A 19,082-nucleotide genomic window follows, 5' to 3' on the forward strand; every position below is an offset into this window, starting at 1 on the left:
TAAAGACTGAGGTAAAAACTGAATTGCTGCTCTGTATGTATGCATAGGGAGCACACAAATACACCATCCTTCCACACTAGGAGCTGGTTAAGGCAAGAAAGAGGCAGCTACCACATGATTAACCCGCTGAAACTTCCTCTTTGACCCCTCCATCTGCCTCTAGTAACAGAGGAGAGATTACAGCTTCTGGATTAAGGACTAAATCATTACCTTTATCTCCCATTACAGGATTATATCAAATGGATAGTCTTAACTCGCAGAGGAGGATTTCTAAGCTCTTAAAAGAGACCATAAAACCACTGGACATGAAATGTAAAACAATGTTTGTGTCACAGATCCCCCGAGTCGCTCTGGATTGTCAGTGTTTCTGGCATCATGCTTTTATTCTGCAGGATGAGTGCTTTTCTTTGAAGTGAAAGTTATGCCAAGACAATAAGAGGAAGGATGTGTGTGTGTGTGTGTGTGTGTGTGTGTGTGTGTGTGTGTGTGTGTGTGTGTTTGTGTGTGTGTGTTAAACATATTACAAGGAAAAAAGATCAAAGACAAAAGAGGATCCCCAAACACCAAAGCCATGTCACTACAAAGCAGTGCAGTCCCTACACCAAAGGTGCAGCCAGAAGGATTAACGCTCACACAAAAGCTAACATGAGATTACACAGCCTGCCATGTCGCTGCGCTTGGAGAGCAAAACAAATATCGATCTAACAAAAAGTTACTTCAGTAATGAATCTGACAGTCTAAAGCTTCAAGTTAATAAATATTTCGCATTCAAACTAAAAGGCTTAAAAAGTGATGCTCTCCGTGGCTGTTACAGTACTCACTGGCAGATTGGCTCTGGTGTCGGGGGGAGCCGCCGTTTGGCACTTGCAGGTTGGACTCACAGCTGCGACTGTTCTTCACGGGCTCTGGGGCCTGAACTGCCGCCGCCACCGAGGTGCGTGTAAGATTAGGAAGACTTCGGCGCAGTTTTTCTACAACAGTAGCACAGGCCAGAATCAAAGTCAGCGTCAACTCAAATCACTGTTTCCCACAGATAAACTTTTACTCGCCGGTGTACTCCTACATGTATTAGTTTAAGCATATTTGGTAACATACTTATCCATGTGATTACCGTAATTGTCGGGCTATAAGCCGCTACTTTTTGCACAAGCTTTGAACCCTGCGGCTTTTAGTCAGGTGCGGCTTTTCTATGGATTGTCCATGATTTTTGTCATATCGTAAGACGATTTGTTTTGTTTGTTCCGCTGTTGTACGGCACTACGTTGCCTGGCGGAAGGATCAGGGTTCAAGAGTGGTATGTTAGTCACATGTCCATCCGCCAGGCAATGTAGTGCCGTACGAAGTAGCGCGAAAAACAAACTTCAAAGTAGCGCTACGCATTCAGCAGGAGGCGTGGATGACGAGCGGCGATAAACTTGCGAAAAGCAAGTTATGCCCAACTCCACCGGTGGATTCTGACAGCGTGGAAAAGTGCGAAAACATCCACGATCACCAACGGATTTTGAAGGGCTGGACTGCTGCATGATGGAGAGGAGGACACCGCCACGGCCCTTCTGAGGGTGTTCGACTCTGACACTGACAACGAGGATTTCTTTGGTTTTGAAAGTGACAACGAAGGAGAGAAGCGGAGAGTGGATGACGAAGCCATCCTGAGCCTGTTCGTTTCCGACATTGGAGAAGAGGACTTTGGTGGTTTTAGAGCGCAGGAAGAAGAGAAAGATGGTGAATGACTGACTTTTCTTCTTGTTAAAGCCGTGTCACTGCACCTGAGCCTAAAAGGTAGTCCGAATCTATTTTTCTGGTGTGCTGTAGGTTACTGTTATGTACTACATGTGCAAATATGTACCCATAACTTGTTTTTCAAAATATTAATAAAAGGGGTGTGTCTCCAAACAGCCATCTCTTTCCTGACAATTCCCTTTGTGCATATTCTCTTACATATGATAAGTTAACATTGAAACACCTGCGGCTTTTGGTCAGGTGCGGCTAATGTATGTACAAAACAGGATTTTACCCTGATTTTAGCTTGTGCGGCTAATATTCAGGTGCGCTTTGTAGTCCGGGAAATACGGTAAGTTATGGACAATCACCCTTACCCTTTCTGTCTCTTGTTATTTTTTCCCATAGACTGCATATAAAATAATGGATGCTGGTATTTTGGTGTGTTGAAACCAGGGGTAACGAGTAAAACATGGATCCCAAATGCCAAACTCATTGATATGCTCACTGGCTAACGACTGTTACAGACAAGTAGCTAGTGAAAACCCTTGAAACTAGCTACTGAGACAATAGTATTTAATTTTTACAGAGCAAGTAGGCTGCGGGTCAGCTAAAAGGAACCCATGTTTTGGGCACTTCTGAGTTTGCCTCATTTTTTTTTAGCTACATTTAGGTCTGAAAAGTCAGTCTTTATTTGGCTGGCTTGTTGGCCAAGTCGCTGCAGTGGCGGTCTTGATTAACAGCTGTTTGAATTTTTTGTCCAGTGTCCACTGACTGGTGCCTCTGGTGACAGCAGTCGTTCTAAACCTCCATCTCACTGAGATCACAAAGTAAGGACAACCATCCCCAGCTTCCTTGCTGCTCTCTGACTTTAAAATCCATCTGATTATACATCTGATAATAAACACATTACTTGTGATGAAAATAAGACCTAATGTGTGAAACACTGGAGTAACTGAAACATGCAACTTGTTCATGTCCACTGCTTACCTTCATTTTTCACCACATTAGTCTGAAGGTCATGCCCGTGGCTCTGCAGCGAGTGACGAGGCTGCTGCAGGCGGCTGATGATGGGCTGAGGAGAACCCCGGCTGTGGCTATAGTCGATGGAACGAGCAGGTGAGCGCGAGCGGGGAGAGTTTCTCGGGGATGCACGGGGAGAGTGGCGAGGGGAGGGGCTGAAACGGTTGGAGGGCAGGTGAAAGGCCGGGTGCACCGCCTCCTCGTCGTCCTCCAGACTATGAGCATCTAGCTCCTGGTCACTGAAGGTGCTGCGCCGCAGGGAGTGGCAGGATGAACCCGAGCTCCGTCTGGATGCTGTTGCAGCATATTCCTGTCTCAAGCCTGTTGGCAAAAAAGGTGTGGTGCAAAAAAAAATGTAATTGCAAAAAATTGAAGAATAAAGCTGTGGATGACGGATACATACTCTCTTCCTGCATGCGTGCCAATATCTGGACATCAGTGACATCATTGAGTTTATAGGTCGTTGAGGATCCCACTGAGTCCTCATCCATTTCTGACGTGCTCAGCTCGCTGTCCACCGATGACTGCGGACTAACTGCAGGAGGATTCCTCTCTGCTGCAGAGTTTCTCTGATGAACTGGTGCAGAAATCATATGTGAATGTTTTAGAGATAAACTAAACAGATATCCTGAAACAGACAGTGAACTATAGAGAGACCCATACTTGCGTTACTGGGCATTAGTTGCTGTCGCACGATGGGCACTCTGCTTGGGGTTGAGGAGGGGGAGTTGAAGCCACTGCTGTAAGGGCTGTTGGCTGCATTTGTGCTATAAGGACTTCCATAACTCTGCTGGTTGTACGGACTTCCATACAAGCTCCGGCGCTTGTTGGCTGTAGAGGCAAAAAGCAGAACTACAATGTCAGACAGCATCACATGAGAGACTCAGAAAGACTTGTCAATAAAGTTTTCATGTTGCAAAATCCATGCTGTCTACATGTGGTGGAGTTGTTAAGCAGTTTCACGTCCTCTCATTCACTAATCTATGAAACTTTCAAGCGGGAAAGTAGAGGTGTTAAATCAAAATACAGAATTATATCATATATTACATTTACTTGCAATTAATTATTTTGTCATCAGTTCCTTTATTTTCATTTTGACATTTTATTATATTATCTATACAAGTCAGCAAATAAATGTTTTAGATACCTTGCACAAGCAGATTTAGAACCTGGCAAATATTACCCACTAAACTATTTAGTTTTGTTGTTTTTATTGTTTTAAAAGTTGACCACTAAAAAAATGTGACAGAGAAATACAGCAAACGCACCAAACTAATAGACTTTCACTATATTAGGTACTTGTATATTTGTCCTGGACAACTAATAGTATTAATATGTGTGTCCTGAGCAATTTCATCACTCTATTGAGGTGATATGATTTCTTATTTTTAACATATTTTACCACTATTTCTTCTGGTAAGTATACTACATTAATAGGTGAAAAAGAAAGACTGTTCTCAATGAATAATCCATAATATTCTCTTAACTGGGACCAGTTAGTCAAGTCAAGTTGGCTTTATTGTCACTTCAACCATATACAGTTAGTACACAGTGAAGCGAAACAACGTTCCTCCAGGACCAAGGTGCTACATGCAACATAAATTTACAACATAAATTAACAGAAAACACTAAACTAGCTAACTAAGAGGCCTAGTTAGCTGGCTAGCAGAGACAAGACAGACTGACCTAACATAAATTACAACATAAATTAACAAAAACTAACTAACTATCTAAGGAAGACTTTTTTTTTTTTGTTAACAGACAGCAGACAACAAAGTGCATGTGCAAATGTGCAAACAAGAGCAACAAAGTGACAGTGTGACAAAAAAAACACAACGTAAAATAATAATAAGGTTTTGTGATGATGAGTTGAGGTAGTGGAGGAACAGTAAACATTCCTTAGTGTAGCAGCAAAAATTAGGAAGTAAAGAAGTTAGTGCAAAAAGTCCAGTGTTTGTGTTGATTAGTCAGTCCAGTCTCAATGTTTTGAGGTAGTTGAGTCAGCCTGTTCTTCAGTAATGGTTCTGTCATTCAAAGGATATCATAAAATCTGCACTTCATCCTACAATACCTGTCAACCAAACACGGTCATGGCCAACATCAGCCTTGTTGACTGCTTTTGAACCTTTCAACAAATGAGGAGGCGACCACCAGGTCAGTGGCAAATTCCTTTCTGTTGTGCAATATAAAGTTTGTGTTGGCTGAATGTTCAAAGATGAAGAATTGCTGAAAGACTATAATAAAAAATATTTGTTTTTTTATGCTAAAGAGAGAATAAAAAACAACAAAACAAAAAATATTCATCACCATCGATCACATAAACATTCCCGCATACCTGCTGAAGGGGGATTTTTGTTTCCTCAACTTCATAAATTACCTGCGTATAAAAACAAACTTGCAGCTATCAATCTTATAGTTTCTACCAAGAATCACAACTTTTAGAGAAATGAAAGTTTAGAGAAAGTCTAAAATCCAACTCATAGAAATTTGGGATCAAAACTTGTCGTTCATTGTTTAATCTGCTCATTCACCATCTATACGCTGTAACCCCTTAAAAGCCCTGACGAAGCTTGTTGGCCTTCTGAGCATTTGACTATGAACATCAGGAGTGTCTGCTCGGAGCCAGCACATCTATGCCTGCACATTGCAGAGCTTTTCAATCTGATTGAGTCTCTTATAATGTATGCTGAGTGTGGGCCTGATGGAGACTTCCTACATCATTAGCTGGGACAAACGCTTAACAATGCAAACCATTCAGTCCAGTCAGAGCACAATACAATTCTCTGTTAAACTCAGCAAAGCAGCGGTCACAGGCTACAGTCCAAAGTCGCTGGTCTGAATTATGATATCAGACTCTGGACACTCTGTCACAGTGATACTCTGATTGGTTTAGATGGTTAACATCTCTCGAGTTTGTTAATTTACCCATCATCACTCTGTTTTAATCTCTCTTACTGGATGTGTTTACATTGCTCGGTGGTGAGGCAGCCTTTTAAGATCAACTCTCTGCTCTTTCCACATCGCTCCTTTCACTTTCTCCTGTTCCACCTCGTGCTCTGCACTCTGTCCTCCTGCATTATTTAGAAAACGCCATCATGTCTCCTCTGCTGCAATCCACATGGATCAGATCCTGTGGAATGCCAACAACGTTGGAACGTGTTTAGTCAGAAATGCTGCACTCACTTAACCAAAAGACTCTTTGTTTTCCAGAAAAGAACAATGAGGTCAACAGATTTAAAGAGTTCACCTGGTGAAGTGGTAAATGAAAGAGTAAATACTAAGCTGCATGTTCTGTAAAGCTCCACTGTGTTTACATCACAAGAAAGTTGATATAACAGCATATTTCTGTGACTGCATACAGTAAAATCATAAACAGTGGTCACTGGATCCAGAACAGTGCTGCAAGTGTTTGTTTTGGATTTTTTAAAATATATATTTTTAAAATATATATAACATTGTTTTGAGCTCAAATTCAGTTTCCAGAATGGTTCTGCTCCTATATCTAACTTTGATTTTGTTTTGGCCTGGCCTGTATTTATATAGCGCTTTACTTAGTCCCTAATGACCCCAAAGCGCTTTACATATCCAGTCATCCACCCATTCACACACACATTCACACACTGGTGATGGCAAGCTACATTGTAGCCACAGCCACCCTGGGGCGCACTGACAGAGGCGAGGCTGCCGAACACTGGCGCCACCGGGCCCTCTGACCACCACCAGTAGGCAACGGGTGAAGTGTCTTGCCCAAGGACACAATGACCGAGACTGTCCAAGCCGGGGCTCAAACCGGCAACCTTCCAATTACAAGGCGAACTCCCAACTCTTGAGCCACAATCGCCCCAGTATTTTTGAAAATACTTTTAGTGTTACTTTTAGTATTTTTTTAGACTTTAAATATGGATACATATTTGAAAAAGACAAAATTCAAGAGGTTCACTATACCACACTTGATATTGATATACCTTTATTAGTCCCACAAGGGGAAATTTATTTGACCACGAGTGTGACATCGTATCTCAGATGAGGTCTCGTTCTGTCCTTCACAGAGCTTCAGATCTCACTGTTTTAGAAGCTGAATGTTTAGCCTATAAACTGTCTTTTATTTTGAAAATAAAAGACTAAATTTTCTGTACCAATCCTGTATCCGACTTCCTGTGCTCCTCTTCTGCGCTGTGCAACTTGATGTGGCTTCCGTTAAAAATAGACCAGGCTACATTTCGAGCTTTTGAAATGCACTGTGGGTCATTTGGCAGAACTGCAAACACTGTCCTGAGTGGGTGCAAATAGTTCTGATGGCTATGTTGGAGCTGGTGTATTTTCAAGGTAACGGTTACACAGACATCCCAATTTCAGTAAACATCAAAGCCTCCTCAAACTGTTTCTGCTGGCAAATTTGATTAAATTTAAGAATTAAAACTAAGTACACCATATAGTTCTAATTACTTTCTGTGTAATTTTTATTTTTATTAATGTTTTTTCATATCGACTTTTAGTTTCTGTAAGTATCATAACTTGATTTTAGAAGGATATCAGGATCCACAGTCTGTTATTTTACAATATGCTTGAAATGTCCAATTTCTATCTCATAATGGGAAAGAAGTCATTCTTTCAATATCACTTCTAAGTCAGGCTAAGCCCCACACCTGGTAAACTTTTCATTTAAGTTGATCATCAACTTTTAAAAATAATTCTGCCTGTTTGTGTACAACACAGCAGAAGAGCTTGGCATACTTTAGTCTGGATTGTGTCTAAGCTAAAATCACAATGGTGCTACAGCTCAAAGGGCCAATTCAGGTTTCAGAGGATTTAGATGTGGTTAGGTGACCTGGCCTATCACAGCAACCCTAGCAACACACTTTCAGTAGAATGAGACCAATCTGATGGGATCAGTAGCACAGGGACCAATAAAAATAGAGTGTCCTTGACACCCTCGTGTACTGAAACAAGTCAGTAGAAAGAAAAGGAAATGTTCTTTCTGCCCACTGTGACTGATGTCATTTCCATTTACTGTGATATGAAATTGTGCTGCGCCAGTCTGTGGAAACTTCAGGCCAGTTTCCACAGGCAAAAATAAAACTAAATGAGGCGGCACACAACAGACTGCTTAAGGCCTTAAAGGGGGAGGGAAAGAGAAGACCAACCTTTCATTGAGGCCATTTGATACAAAAATAAAATAAAAGAATGAATGGGTTAAAGCAGCAGCACGGAGCTGTAAGCACATCCAAGAGACAAGCAAATAGAAAAACTATTGTATGCTAGAGATAAATACACCAGAGAAGAAAGGGGATAAAACTGGCAGAGACATGCAAGAAGGAGGTGCAACAACTGTGCAAAAGTGAGAGCTGAAAACAGGGCAGGTCAGCCATGTGACTGTGGTTGGGACCTCTTGGGTCTTTTACGTACTCTGTGGAACAGCTGTCAAAGCAGTGCAAAGGAAATGAGCTTTGTATAATTGTACAGCACTAATAACAAAGTGGTTCCACTGCATATCTGAACTGTCTGGTATGAATAAAGTTGTGCTGTCTGACTAGTATAGTCAACTCAAGGAGATGTCTCCCAGGAGTTTCCTCCCTGTTGTTAGTTATATAACTGAGACACGTCATCTGTGGAGAAGATTTTAACAGGGTGTGCGCATACAAAAGGCTTGGGTCACTCCTCACACAGAAGGTCATGTTTAAAATATCTGAATATGCACTTATTCCAGAAGATGGCACAATGCTTAGACAGATGTGAAATCTTCACACACTTTTGGTAACAATCTGCCGCAAGTGAAGAGTTTATTTGGCGATTCCATAGCAACAGCATTTCCATGCTCCTGCTAGAGGTTGGGTATGAAAAATAATTCAGCCCGGAGCTATAAAGCCCTGTCTGGTGACTCTCACAGACACAAATGCTTTCAGAATGTAGCGCTTAAAGCCAAATTCATGGTCCTGTGTTTGCGTAGCTCTCTGGCTATGCAGAGAGAAGGATTATGGGAGTTTAACCAAAGACTCCAGTGCAGTCTTCCCAAAAAGACAGATGCTGACTGCAACCAACAGCTGCATTAGACGTTTTAATGGTATTATTTAACTCTCACTTTGACTTCGCTGTGAAGAATTTTTCGATTACAACAATCTAAATCAAATTTGAACATATCCATGTTGTAAAGCTGAGCAAATTTGCCATCATAAACTTCGTTCTTTGAAAACTAAGATCGCAGTTTAGAAAATGACCATTACATTGCATTCAATAAAACCAGCAACTAGAGACTGAGCCAATAAACTAATCAGGAAAGTGTTCACTGAGCGGATAAGCAGTTTCCCCTCAGATGATATACAACCTGACTTCCTAATTCATCAAGTTATTTAAGTTTTCGCAGAAGTAAAAAGATGAGATGTAGAAAGTAAATGCATGTACACTGACTGCTTGATGCTGATCCTCGCTTTAATAGAGAGTCTGGGTCAGACACTGAGATACTATGTAACCTTATAAGTCTTCTTTGAAAAATTTCTAAATATTTTATTAAAAATCACAATGTTGGTGTTTAATTCATTAGATCTGAATGTCTTAACCACTTTACTCAGTGAATCATAAGCCTCCCCATAGTGCACTTTCACTTTCCACCAGTGCCATCTGAGGAATGAATGAGGTGGGGCAGATGCTATTAGCGACAAGGGGGGTATTTTTAGGATGACGTTATCGTGCCACACCTACATCGATGATATCACCACAAGTAAGCACCACTCCCTAAATCAGTGTTTCTCAAACTGTGGGTCAGACTCCAGTAGTGGAACAATGGGGGCGGACAAATGGACAGTAAGATAACAAACTTCCATATTAAGGTTTCATGGATTTAACAGATTGTGTGAATTTAATGACTTAAATACAAAAGTGAGGTCAATTCTCTCCTAACGTACTGCAGTAAATCACTGTGCTCCCAAAGATGAGTTTTTAGGAGTATAAGAAGATTCCACAATTGAGCCATTCAGTGAGTATTATTAAGAGAAATGTTAGCAGAATTGGCCATAATTAGCAACTAGTTTGGTAAGGCAAGAGGTTTCTCAAGGGAAGGTGAGGTAAGGCTAAGAGCAATGTTCAACAAAAGGTCACATAGTCCAGCCCATAGTAGCTGGTATAAACAGCCAATAAAGAGCAATAAGCTATATTATACAAGCCTCACTCTGATCTGATTTATCATTACTTAAGAAGACAGTCCAACACATAACTACTCCATGCAACAATATTCATATAAACAAGTTTCCCTATCCCCAGATGAGGGAAGAAATGTGTGACCAGGTGTTTCTTTCACAACAGCTGAAAGAATCCCACTGACCCCAGTGACAACCTTCACTGGACTGTTGCTCAACGTGATCCAACTATCACATGAGCATACCACAGTCAAAATGGAAATGACTCGCCTCTTAGTTTAACTTTCAGGAACGGAGCCCTGTTCTCCTCACTGAAAGGTTAAATATAATTAGTGAAATCAAAAACTCTACAGGCATAAGAAATTAGGTAACTCTGGGTGATATAAAGTTGCTTTTTTCAGGTTCTTCTCACTATAAGAAGGGGCCTTTCGAGAGTGACTGCAAACGTCAGCACGATTGCTCCATGTATAGTTATGACAATAAGTCTATCTTTCCTTATTTTACGTACTCTCATACACAACTAAATGATTTAAACCCCAACATGAAAAAAATCTGACTTTATGTATGTAAACTGAGTGTGTCTGCAGTTCATTCATTGAATCCATACACTCAGGGACCAGAGACTGATAGGTCCGCTGGTTAGCTCAGGCCATTCAGTATGGATCAGTTTAGGTTTGTCGGTTTGAGAAGAAAGTGCTGCAAAAGCAGCAAAATAAGAATACAAAAAAAAAAAAAAAAATCACAGATGTAAATATAAATAAGTAAGCAATTAGGCACTATCACGTGACACAAAATAATAAATATTTTGCAGGTCCCAGGGCACAACAGCTCCTCATACAATCTGCCAGCAAAATAAGCAGAAAATAATAACCCCGTTGTTTTTAAACAGAAAAAGAAGAAGAATTTTCACTCCGACCAAATGATATAAATCTAGATCATTTAGCAGTGTATGCTCGGCACTGTCACCCTTGCAACCAAATCCAAAAGTGAGGACACAACTGCTACTGTGCAGTACACTTTGGTGTTGTTTTGGTTAATCATGCACTTCTTTATTTTTGTAACCTCCCTCGTTGGAGACACAAGTGTGCGAGCAAGTTGGTCTTTACCAGCATTGCAGTGATTTATTATTACTATTTTCTGACTGAAAGGAAGATCCTTTGATAGTTGGAAATGAGATATTCTGCAGAAATCAAATCCATTTCAACTTCTTTGATTCCTATACAAGTGACAATATAGCAATTTTCTTTTCCTTAAGTTGTAATACCCATAGTTTAGGAGTACATATAAGAAATGACATACACATAAGGCACAGCCAGGTCATTATGCTCACTAGTGGACCAGGGCAGCTGAAGACTTCAACAGCCGAGCAGATATCCACATGAAAGGCAGACTCCTACTGGTGTAAATTTTGTCAAGAGACTGTGAATGCAAGGCTCCGTGTGGACCACAGTGTGCCTTTATTCCAATCGAGGCACTATACTACAATGCGCCAACTACATATACGCCCTTCTTGCAGACTCTGAGCAGTATTGAAAAGAAAATATAAAAAGGACTACACAGCTGCAGTGTCCACAGCTGTCTGCATGCACATCCTCAAGTGCCAAAACCAGAGGGCATGTGGATATCAACTACCCTACTATCAGAGCCTTGCGTTCACCCTTTAATAGCAAAACATATGGATCCAAACAGGCTGAAAGTATAACAGCCTCTTAACTAGAGATGGCACGATACCACTTTTTTATGTCCGATACCGATACCGATATCATAAATTTGGATATCTGCCGATACCGATATGAATCCGATATAGTGTTTTTTAATCAACAAAACTGTTTTTTTTAAATATCTTGCTGCATTTTGTATAAGTTCATACTCAAGTTTAAAACAACAACTACACTAAAGCTATTCTGTTATACCTGTATGCAAAAAAAAATATTTCATAGTTCAGCAATACTGATCAATCTAATAAACTTAAACCTACACCATCCTCCCTATTCTGGTATTTTAAAGAGTACTTAGCATAAATATTAAGCAGCCTAACTAATAGGGTTCCAACTCCCAGCAACAACAAAAATAAATAAATAAAAAATAGGGAACCACCCCTCACGCTCCACCTCATGATGCTTAATCGACGTAATCAACCTTAATTTGATGCAGTGTGAAAAAAAAATGCACAGAAATCAATTATTTTTCAAGAAATATTAAATAGATTCAACATCTTTCTTCAACAAAATTGCAGACTGCACAGATGGTACCTTCCCAAAGGAAAAAGTACTATAGCTTACTAGGGTATATATATTAGACTTAATAGTTACTATATACAGTAATGGACTTCTATTTATTTTGCATCAAATTAAAACTTTGGGTGTCAGATAATTATTTATTAAAAGCTAGACATTTTAAATGAGAATAAGAAAGAAAAGTATGTCTTTGTGCCCCCTTTTCCCTGTTAATGCCCTATCGGCCCCCCTGGCTAAACTTTGCTAGATCCGCCCCTGCACAGTTACCAGCGTCAGCTACGTAGAAAAAGATCCTCGAGTAGAAAGTAATAATAAATAAATTCTAACAACAGCTGATCAAGCTTAAACGTGCTGCTGTTGTTCAGCCGCTGGTTTCCTCTTTCTGGTGCAAAGTGGGCCAAAAGCAAACTAGAGACACAGACTCACGACAGAAAAGCCGATCAGCTGATCGTTAAGCAGTTTCATGATTGAAGTAGCAGCAAGAAGAGGCAGTCGCTCCATATATCGTTTGTTAAGCTTAATGCAGGAATGCTTTACAAACATTCAGAGATGGACTTACACACTTGCTTTACTTCTCTCGGGGATAACTTTGTCGGAGATGAAATGCCGGGTTGCTAGCGAAGCTCCAAATGCTATCCAGACCACCGACAGGTCCCGCATGCCACAGCCGCTCTATCACGTGATGCATACTGCTCCGACGTGCTAACGTTCTGAGGTGAGTTACGGCGTGTTGCAAGTTTTGTGAGGTGCTTTCGTGATATTTAATGGATCGGATTACATTTTTTATTTTTCTCCGATATCCGATCCAGTAATTTAGGTCAGTATCGGACCGATACCGATACGTAATATCGGATCGGTCCATCTCTACTCTTAACTAGGGATGGGAATTGATAAGAATTTAATGATTCCGATTTCGTTATCGATATCACATCGGTTTCTCTTTGAGTTTTCATTAACGGCTTTGAGAGTCACCACCATCGCTAAGCAGTACATCAAAGACATTACATTCATGCAAATTAATTGCATGCTGTGTGGTCAAATGTTTCTGAATGTTGGATGCATTTCCCCTTTTTGATGTGATCAGTGTTGGGGTCATTACACAAACAAAAGTAATATATTACAAATGTTACACAGAACACTTTTCTTAAATATCCATACGAACCTTGTGGAGCACAGACTGAGTTACTACCTTCCTCTTCCAACACATAAACTGAAATCAGCTAATTGTAGCACAAGTGTAAGTGAAACCAATAAGCGGCATCAATAAACAGGCATAGTAACAATTCCAAGGAACTGAACTACCGGGAACTGGTTCTCTACAAGAACCGGTTCTTGATTCCCATCCCTATTTTAACATAAATCAGCAACCCAAAAAACAGATGCAAGCACTAGCAGGAGAGCTGGTTCAGTGATTTTGGTTCTCTTCAGCTCAAATGCATCATGTTTGTTCGAAGGCCAGCCAGACAATTGTGAACACAAATGAACATATCTCAATACAGACACTAATAGAGAAGCCCAATGATCCAGATAACATAGTTTGGTACACATGTTATTTGTTTCTGACCTCTAACATACCAAAAGAAAGATAAATTAAGTGCATCGGTATTGTAATTACAGTTGAAACAATTACAACTATGCTCCTGTTTACCTGACATGGTGAGGTCCAGTCTGTGTATGAGGGAGCGCTTGGCTGATTCCATCTCGGGACTCGGATTGTCCAGAGCTTGGCGGCACCACACGATAGGACTCAAGGCTTTTTGCAGGGGACTGTTCAGTTTTGCCTCATATAACCTAAAAAAATATCAACAGCAAGTTATTTTTCTCCTCTAATAATGACCGACAGATCACTCCTATCACACCTCATATATGGTGTTAGTCAACAGCTTGAAGAGGAAATGTGATTGAGAGGATAACAAGCTGCTAATCTGGACCTGGTTTTATTACAAAGTGCTGCCTTATAGTGGATGATGTGGAGAGGCAGGAAGGAATTCATGTTTTCTTAGTAAAAAGAAAAAAAAATTTTTTTAATGCTAATTTATTTCAGACATAAATATTTAAAATCTTGAGCCTTGCTAATTATTTAAGGGGACTCTAAAAATATAGTAAATACCCTGTTAATACCCTTTTATTTATGTTGCATGTGTTGAGTTTTAAGAAATTTTAAGAATAAACAGTCTTAAAAATTTTTTTTGAAAAGACCATAAATCTCAATACTTAATCATATGTACTCATTTAAATAGCCAAACACTTTTAATATGGCTTCAAGTTAAACTCAAGGCTTGCAGGGAAAATACGGCCTGAAAATCACTTCACACTCACACATCTAGTTGCTCTGCAGAACCAAGTGCACACACCAAACTAAACAGAGAGACACAATGACACCTCATATGCAAACTGACAAGCCAGCGAAAAACAAAATGTGGGATTTATTTTTATTTTTTAAAGTTGATGCTGCAGGCAGATAATTTTACCCGAGCAACCTCCAGAGCTAGAAGATTAAGTTAAAGTGCCTAAAAATTTAGCTCTTTAATTGGTCAATTCCCACAGGTTCCAGTGTTAAAATGTTCAGCAGCATTAAAAACCATATTTATAGCCTGGTACAAAAATGTTTGGGGGTTTTTGCGGTGTGTGACTGCTTTGGGTGAGAGGTGTTGACAGGCAACTGGAGCTGGTCAGTGACTGCTAGGTGCTTAGAAGTTTAGGCTCCAGTTTTGATGAATAAAATTCTGGTATTTTTTCAGACCATCACCTGGCACCAGTTACCAGGTATCTGTTTCTGTTCACTGCACCCATACAAGTTTTTGCAGCTTGCTAACAAATCTATACGGCATTAGCTCATAACTTAGCGCTGCATCCTCTCTCCACATATGGTAACTTCTGGCTGCAAAAACCAAAATAGGAGCAGCCAAAACACTAACAATGAATCTTCAAAATGCAGAGTCCAGGACCGCTGGATGATGTCATGGTGGCTACATCTACCATTTCTACACATGTGACACACTGAATTAACTACAGCTTTACTGAGTGTAAAGAATGACATTTGTTTACCACGACATAATTTCTGCTTACAAATAACATTTGTGATGTCATTTTGACAGCAAGAAATACAGTCATAGACAGAGAACTAAGGCTTCATAAAGTTGCTGAACTGAAAAATGACAAAATTTATGTTACTTTTGATTGCAAAGGTATAGAACATGCATAAATAAGCTAACCTAACAAGATCATTGGAAAAGAAATAACACTAAAGTACATACAGCATTACCTGAGATAGCTGACGCGCTATCAGTCTCGCCTCATTTCCATATTAAGATGAGGTCAAAAAGTGCATTGGAGCAAATGAATTGTGACTGTGGCACTTTCAGTGGCTGTAAAATTTATATGCTTTCAACTTCTAACAGTCTAAACATGTTTTCACTCATCAAAATTGAATTTAATTGTGTTCCCCATTTATAAAAGCAATAGAAATGTTTATGAAGAGAAGAGAAGAGAAGAGAAGAGAAGAGAAGAGTAGAGTAGAGTTGAGTTTCCACTCAGAGGAGGAATCTGAGTCAGCAGCTGTCAGCAATGTTGCAGCCATTGAGGAAGCCTTTCAAGATGAAAGCAGAAACATTACAGGCAAAGCAAGGGCAGAGAAATACCGGCCTTATACTTATACTTATACTGCACATTGTCATTGTTTATCAACACAATGACAGCCATTCACATGTGGTACAGTGCAATGTAAAACTACATCTGAAACAATGATATGTGTCATGCGCATGCAGAAACAGGAGCGCAACGGGCATCTATTGATAGGCCGAGTGCTGCAGGAGCAGGCAGCCTTTTTAAATCCACTCTGATGCTAATTCATGGGATTACAGGAGTCTGTGACAGGAGCTGGCAAAAGCTAGGCACTATAGGCTAATCCCAGATATCAATCTAATCCAGAGGATGGACAAACAGCCAGGGCATAATGAGACTAGCTTGGCTGGGCATGAGCGAGCAATGTCTGAAAGTAGTCTGATGCCGAGGGCTCAGTAGCTGGCATGGGCATGCAGCTGCAAGCAAGACAGGAAAAGCTGAGTTAGCTGAAATAATAATTACAAAAAATGCAAACTGATTAACAGGATTCGTGTTTATCCTCCCTTGAAGAAACAGTGTTTGTGTTAGGAGTGTTCTAAAAATGTAAAAGCACTTGGCGCATGTTCAACTTCAAAACAGATGATATGCCCTGATTGCAGCAGCTTTTAAAAACTGCCATTAAGATGCATTAAGAGTTACGCCCTCGTGTTGCCTACTACAATATCATTACCATAGCAGAAGCAATGCATATAAGCCCGTCCTAATAAGATAGATAACCATTTCCTGAAGAAAAGGGCCATCATTATATTTTCATCCAGTCAACAATGATGTTCTTGGAAGTCAAAAACAGTCAAATCCAATTTAGTCTGGAGTTTGACGGGCTGCACTTCTTTTCTAAAGCCATCTAAGGGCAGAAATGCGCAGTGCTTGGTTAAATTATATGGGCACAATCTAGCGGGAAAGGATATTGAAATACATAGGAGTTAACAAGCAGAACAACAATACTGTATTGGTTCTATCTTCCTCTACTGTGAATGTTAAAGTGTTGCTGTCAGTGTCTGGTGAGTACAGTGAAAGTCATATTTTTTTTTAAAGATTTTTAGCCTGTAATGTTACAATCCAAAATGTTTCACGTTGATTACATTTTTGCAGTGTAATACCACCTCTTGTATGATTTGGTATCTCTTCAAGGGCAACTACTTTCAAAGAAACATGAATTCCTTGTCAAACTGTAATGGCCTAACATAGAAATTTTTTTTTAACTTGTGTGAATATCAGTTTTATGCATTCCAAGTCTGGCTTTAAAATGAGTAATGCTATTAGAAAGACCTAATTACAACTGGTGGATTAGCAATAGGTGCATCTAAACAGGAAATATAAAAATTTAAAAAGCAAATTTCAACTAAATTTAAAATACGAACCCCCTGATGTCTCTATTTTTGGGGGGAAATTACAAAAAGTACATTTAAAGATCTTAGAGGTAACAGGAAATACATCAGACTAATTTAGCTTGCTTTTTGTTCATGATGCAATCACAATCTAATGATCTGGGCTGTGGTAAAAACATTGTCCCTTTTTTGTTTGTCACTTTAATGACAAAACATCAGGACATGCACAACACCTTGGTTTGAGGGAACTGCTACAACTCTTGCCTAATGCTAATCTTATACACAAGACACTCTCTTGTGTATAAGATTAACAGTTTATGTTTATAACCCCTGTTAATGCAATTCTTGTAATCATCTTTAGGACCCTGCCATAGCGTTTATTTCTCCATGTTGATGAGATAACTGTCCTATTTCACATCTCTCACTTGGTGCTGCAGAGCACTTGTAGCTGTGTGCCAACTGCTGCGCTAAAGGGATTTCAGAAGAGGAATATAACCATGGCTACCTCTCCCACATGGCTGCTGGGCAGGAAAACAACTTTGATTTTTTTACTGTACAACACTGACACGACAAGCCAAGCAATCTGTCACATCACAACACCAAGAAACTGATGATTTTAATTGCCACAGGCCTGCTGATCTATCTCTGAAACTAATGAACAAACTCTAGGCACGGAAAGAATGGAGAGCGGTCTGACAACGACTGTAAGACAAAGCCTGTCTTTTATATTCAGACAGTCACAGAAGTGCCTTGGGATCGCCCATATGACTTGCCAAACAACATCCTGCAGTCAGTAATCCACAATGAGGCTCCTTCAGTGGGGATGACTTCAGATTTCAGACAAGCTACTGAAATGATTGTTCATGCCAGGCGTTTGTGGTGGCAGCTAATGTGTATAGCAGCTGTGACCAGGCATTTAAAGCTGTCACCCAGCCCCGAAGACAAAAACACGGCGGAGCAGGCAAGTTACCTCCCAAGACAAGGCTTTGACTCACCAGCTGTCCTCGTCTTCGTTTAGACAGTCCATGTCTTCCAGATCTAAGATTTCCACTTCATCTAGAATTGAGGTTTCCCCTTCATCCGTGAAGCCCCTGCTAGTGTCTGAATAAAATGAGTTCATACTCGATAAAGAGGTGGCAGCAGATGCCCCCTCACCCTCATACGCCCTCCTGAAACTGATGCCGTCATAAGAAAGTCTGGGGTTTAAACAGCGGTTGTTCTCCAACAGACCACCGTAGCCGCCCGTTCCAGCGAACCCCACCCCAGGGAAGCCGGCCAGACCGGCTGCCATCCCTGCTGACAGGGACGACGAGTCGTATCCGGCGCTCAGGGGTCTGTGGTTCCCTGACATCGGTCCGGACGAAGACAACATCGTAGACCTGCTCCGGAGCTGCTCGTTTTGTTGTTCGAGTTTCTTCACCAAGTCCTGGAGCTTCCGCACCTCCAAGTCCGCGTTGATATTAGAGTTGATATCCTCCATAGTGGCTCCTCTCAGCCCTACGAAAATATGCGGTGGTCAGGGGTATTTTTAGGCGTTTCTTTGCCGAGAGTCCCTTTGTTTTTGTTTACTTCACTGCTATATGGGTGTTCAAAGAAGACACTTTGGTGTTCAACCGACTTGAAAAGCTCAGCGTCGTCATCTTCTCCGGTTATTCGTGCTCACGGGTAGGGTTGAGGCCATTTTCATAATACTCGTCACCAACTGTGAAAGACCAACAGGCGGCGGAGAACACACGTCACCACGTTCCATATCGGGAGCGACCACGTAACCAACACCTATTTGCGCGTGCACATATAACTACACCGTTATAGATATGGATCGAAAATTTGGCTACAGAAACCACATTGTAACATATGAATGAACTCCTAAACGCAGGATTTTGAATGTTTATTTGTGATTTACTACATATTTACAACTAACCGCCTGGGTACAGTCTTATACATTTATAACTACTGGGATACAGAGTTCAAATATCTAATAATTCTGAAAAAAAAAATTAACTTGCTGATCAGATGTAGAT

At 40.5% G+C, this 19,082-nt stretch overlaps 1 protein-coding gene and 1 long non-coding RNA gene across 5 annotated transcripts in view; one reads left to right on the forward strand and one right to left on the reverse strand.

Annotated features, from left to right (window-relative positions):
* The window catches only part of LOC113015777 (uncharacterized), a 14,549-nt gene extending 11,850 nt beyond the window's left edge, over positions 1-2,699 (forward strand). Inside the window, exon 3 of the long non-coding RNA XR_003271156.1 lies at positions 2,484-2,699. This is a non-coding gene — a long non-coding RNA (uncharacterized LOC113015777). The remainder of the gene's footprint in view (positions 1-2,483) is intronic.
* slain2 (SLAIN motif family, member 2) overlaps positions 1-18,817 on the reverse strand; it is a 24,378-nt gene extending 5,561 nt beyond the window's left edge. For 3 of the 4 annotated variants that reach the window (XM_026158035.1, XM_026158034.1, XM_026158033.1), the window contains exons 1-6: positions 18,057-18,817; positions 13,758-13,900; positions 3,406-3,573; positions 3,146-3,319; positions 2,710-3,063; positions 822-971 (exon numbers count right to left, since the gene is read on the reverse strand). In XM_026158035.1, the coding sequence (XP_026013820.1) occupies positions 822-971; positions 2,710-3,063; positions 3,146-3,319; positions 3,406-3,573; positions 13,758-13,900; positions 18,057-18,541 (1,474 nt within the window). In that variant the 5' untranslated portion in view covers positions 18,542-18,817. The remainder of the gene's footprint in view (positions 1-821; positions 972-2,709; positions 3,064-3,145; positions 3,320-3,405; positions 3,574-13,757; positions 13,901-18,056) is intronic. The other variant, XM_026158036.1, reaches the window with a different exon arrangement.
* Positions 18,818-19,082: the final 265 nt, after the last annotated feature.

Source organism: Astatotilapia calliptera, chromosome 23 (assembly GCF_900246225.1).
Source record: "Astatotilapia calliptera chromosome 23, fAstCal1.2, whole genome shotgun sequence".
Taxonomy (NCBI): Eukaryota; Metazoa; Chordata; class Actinopteri; order Cichliformes; family Cichlidae; genus Astatotilapia; species Astatotilapia calliptera.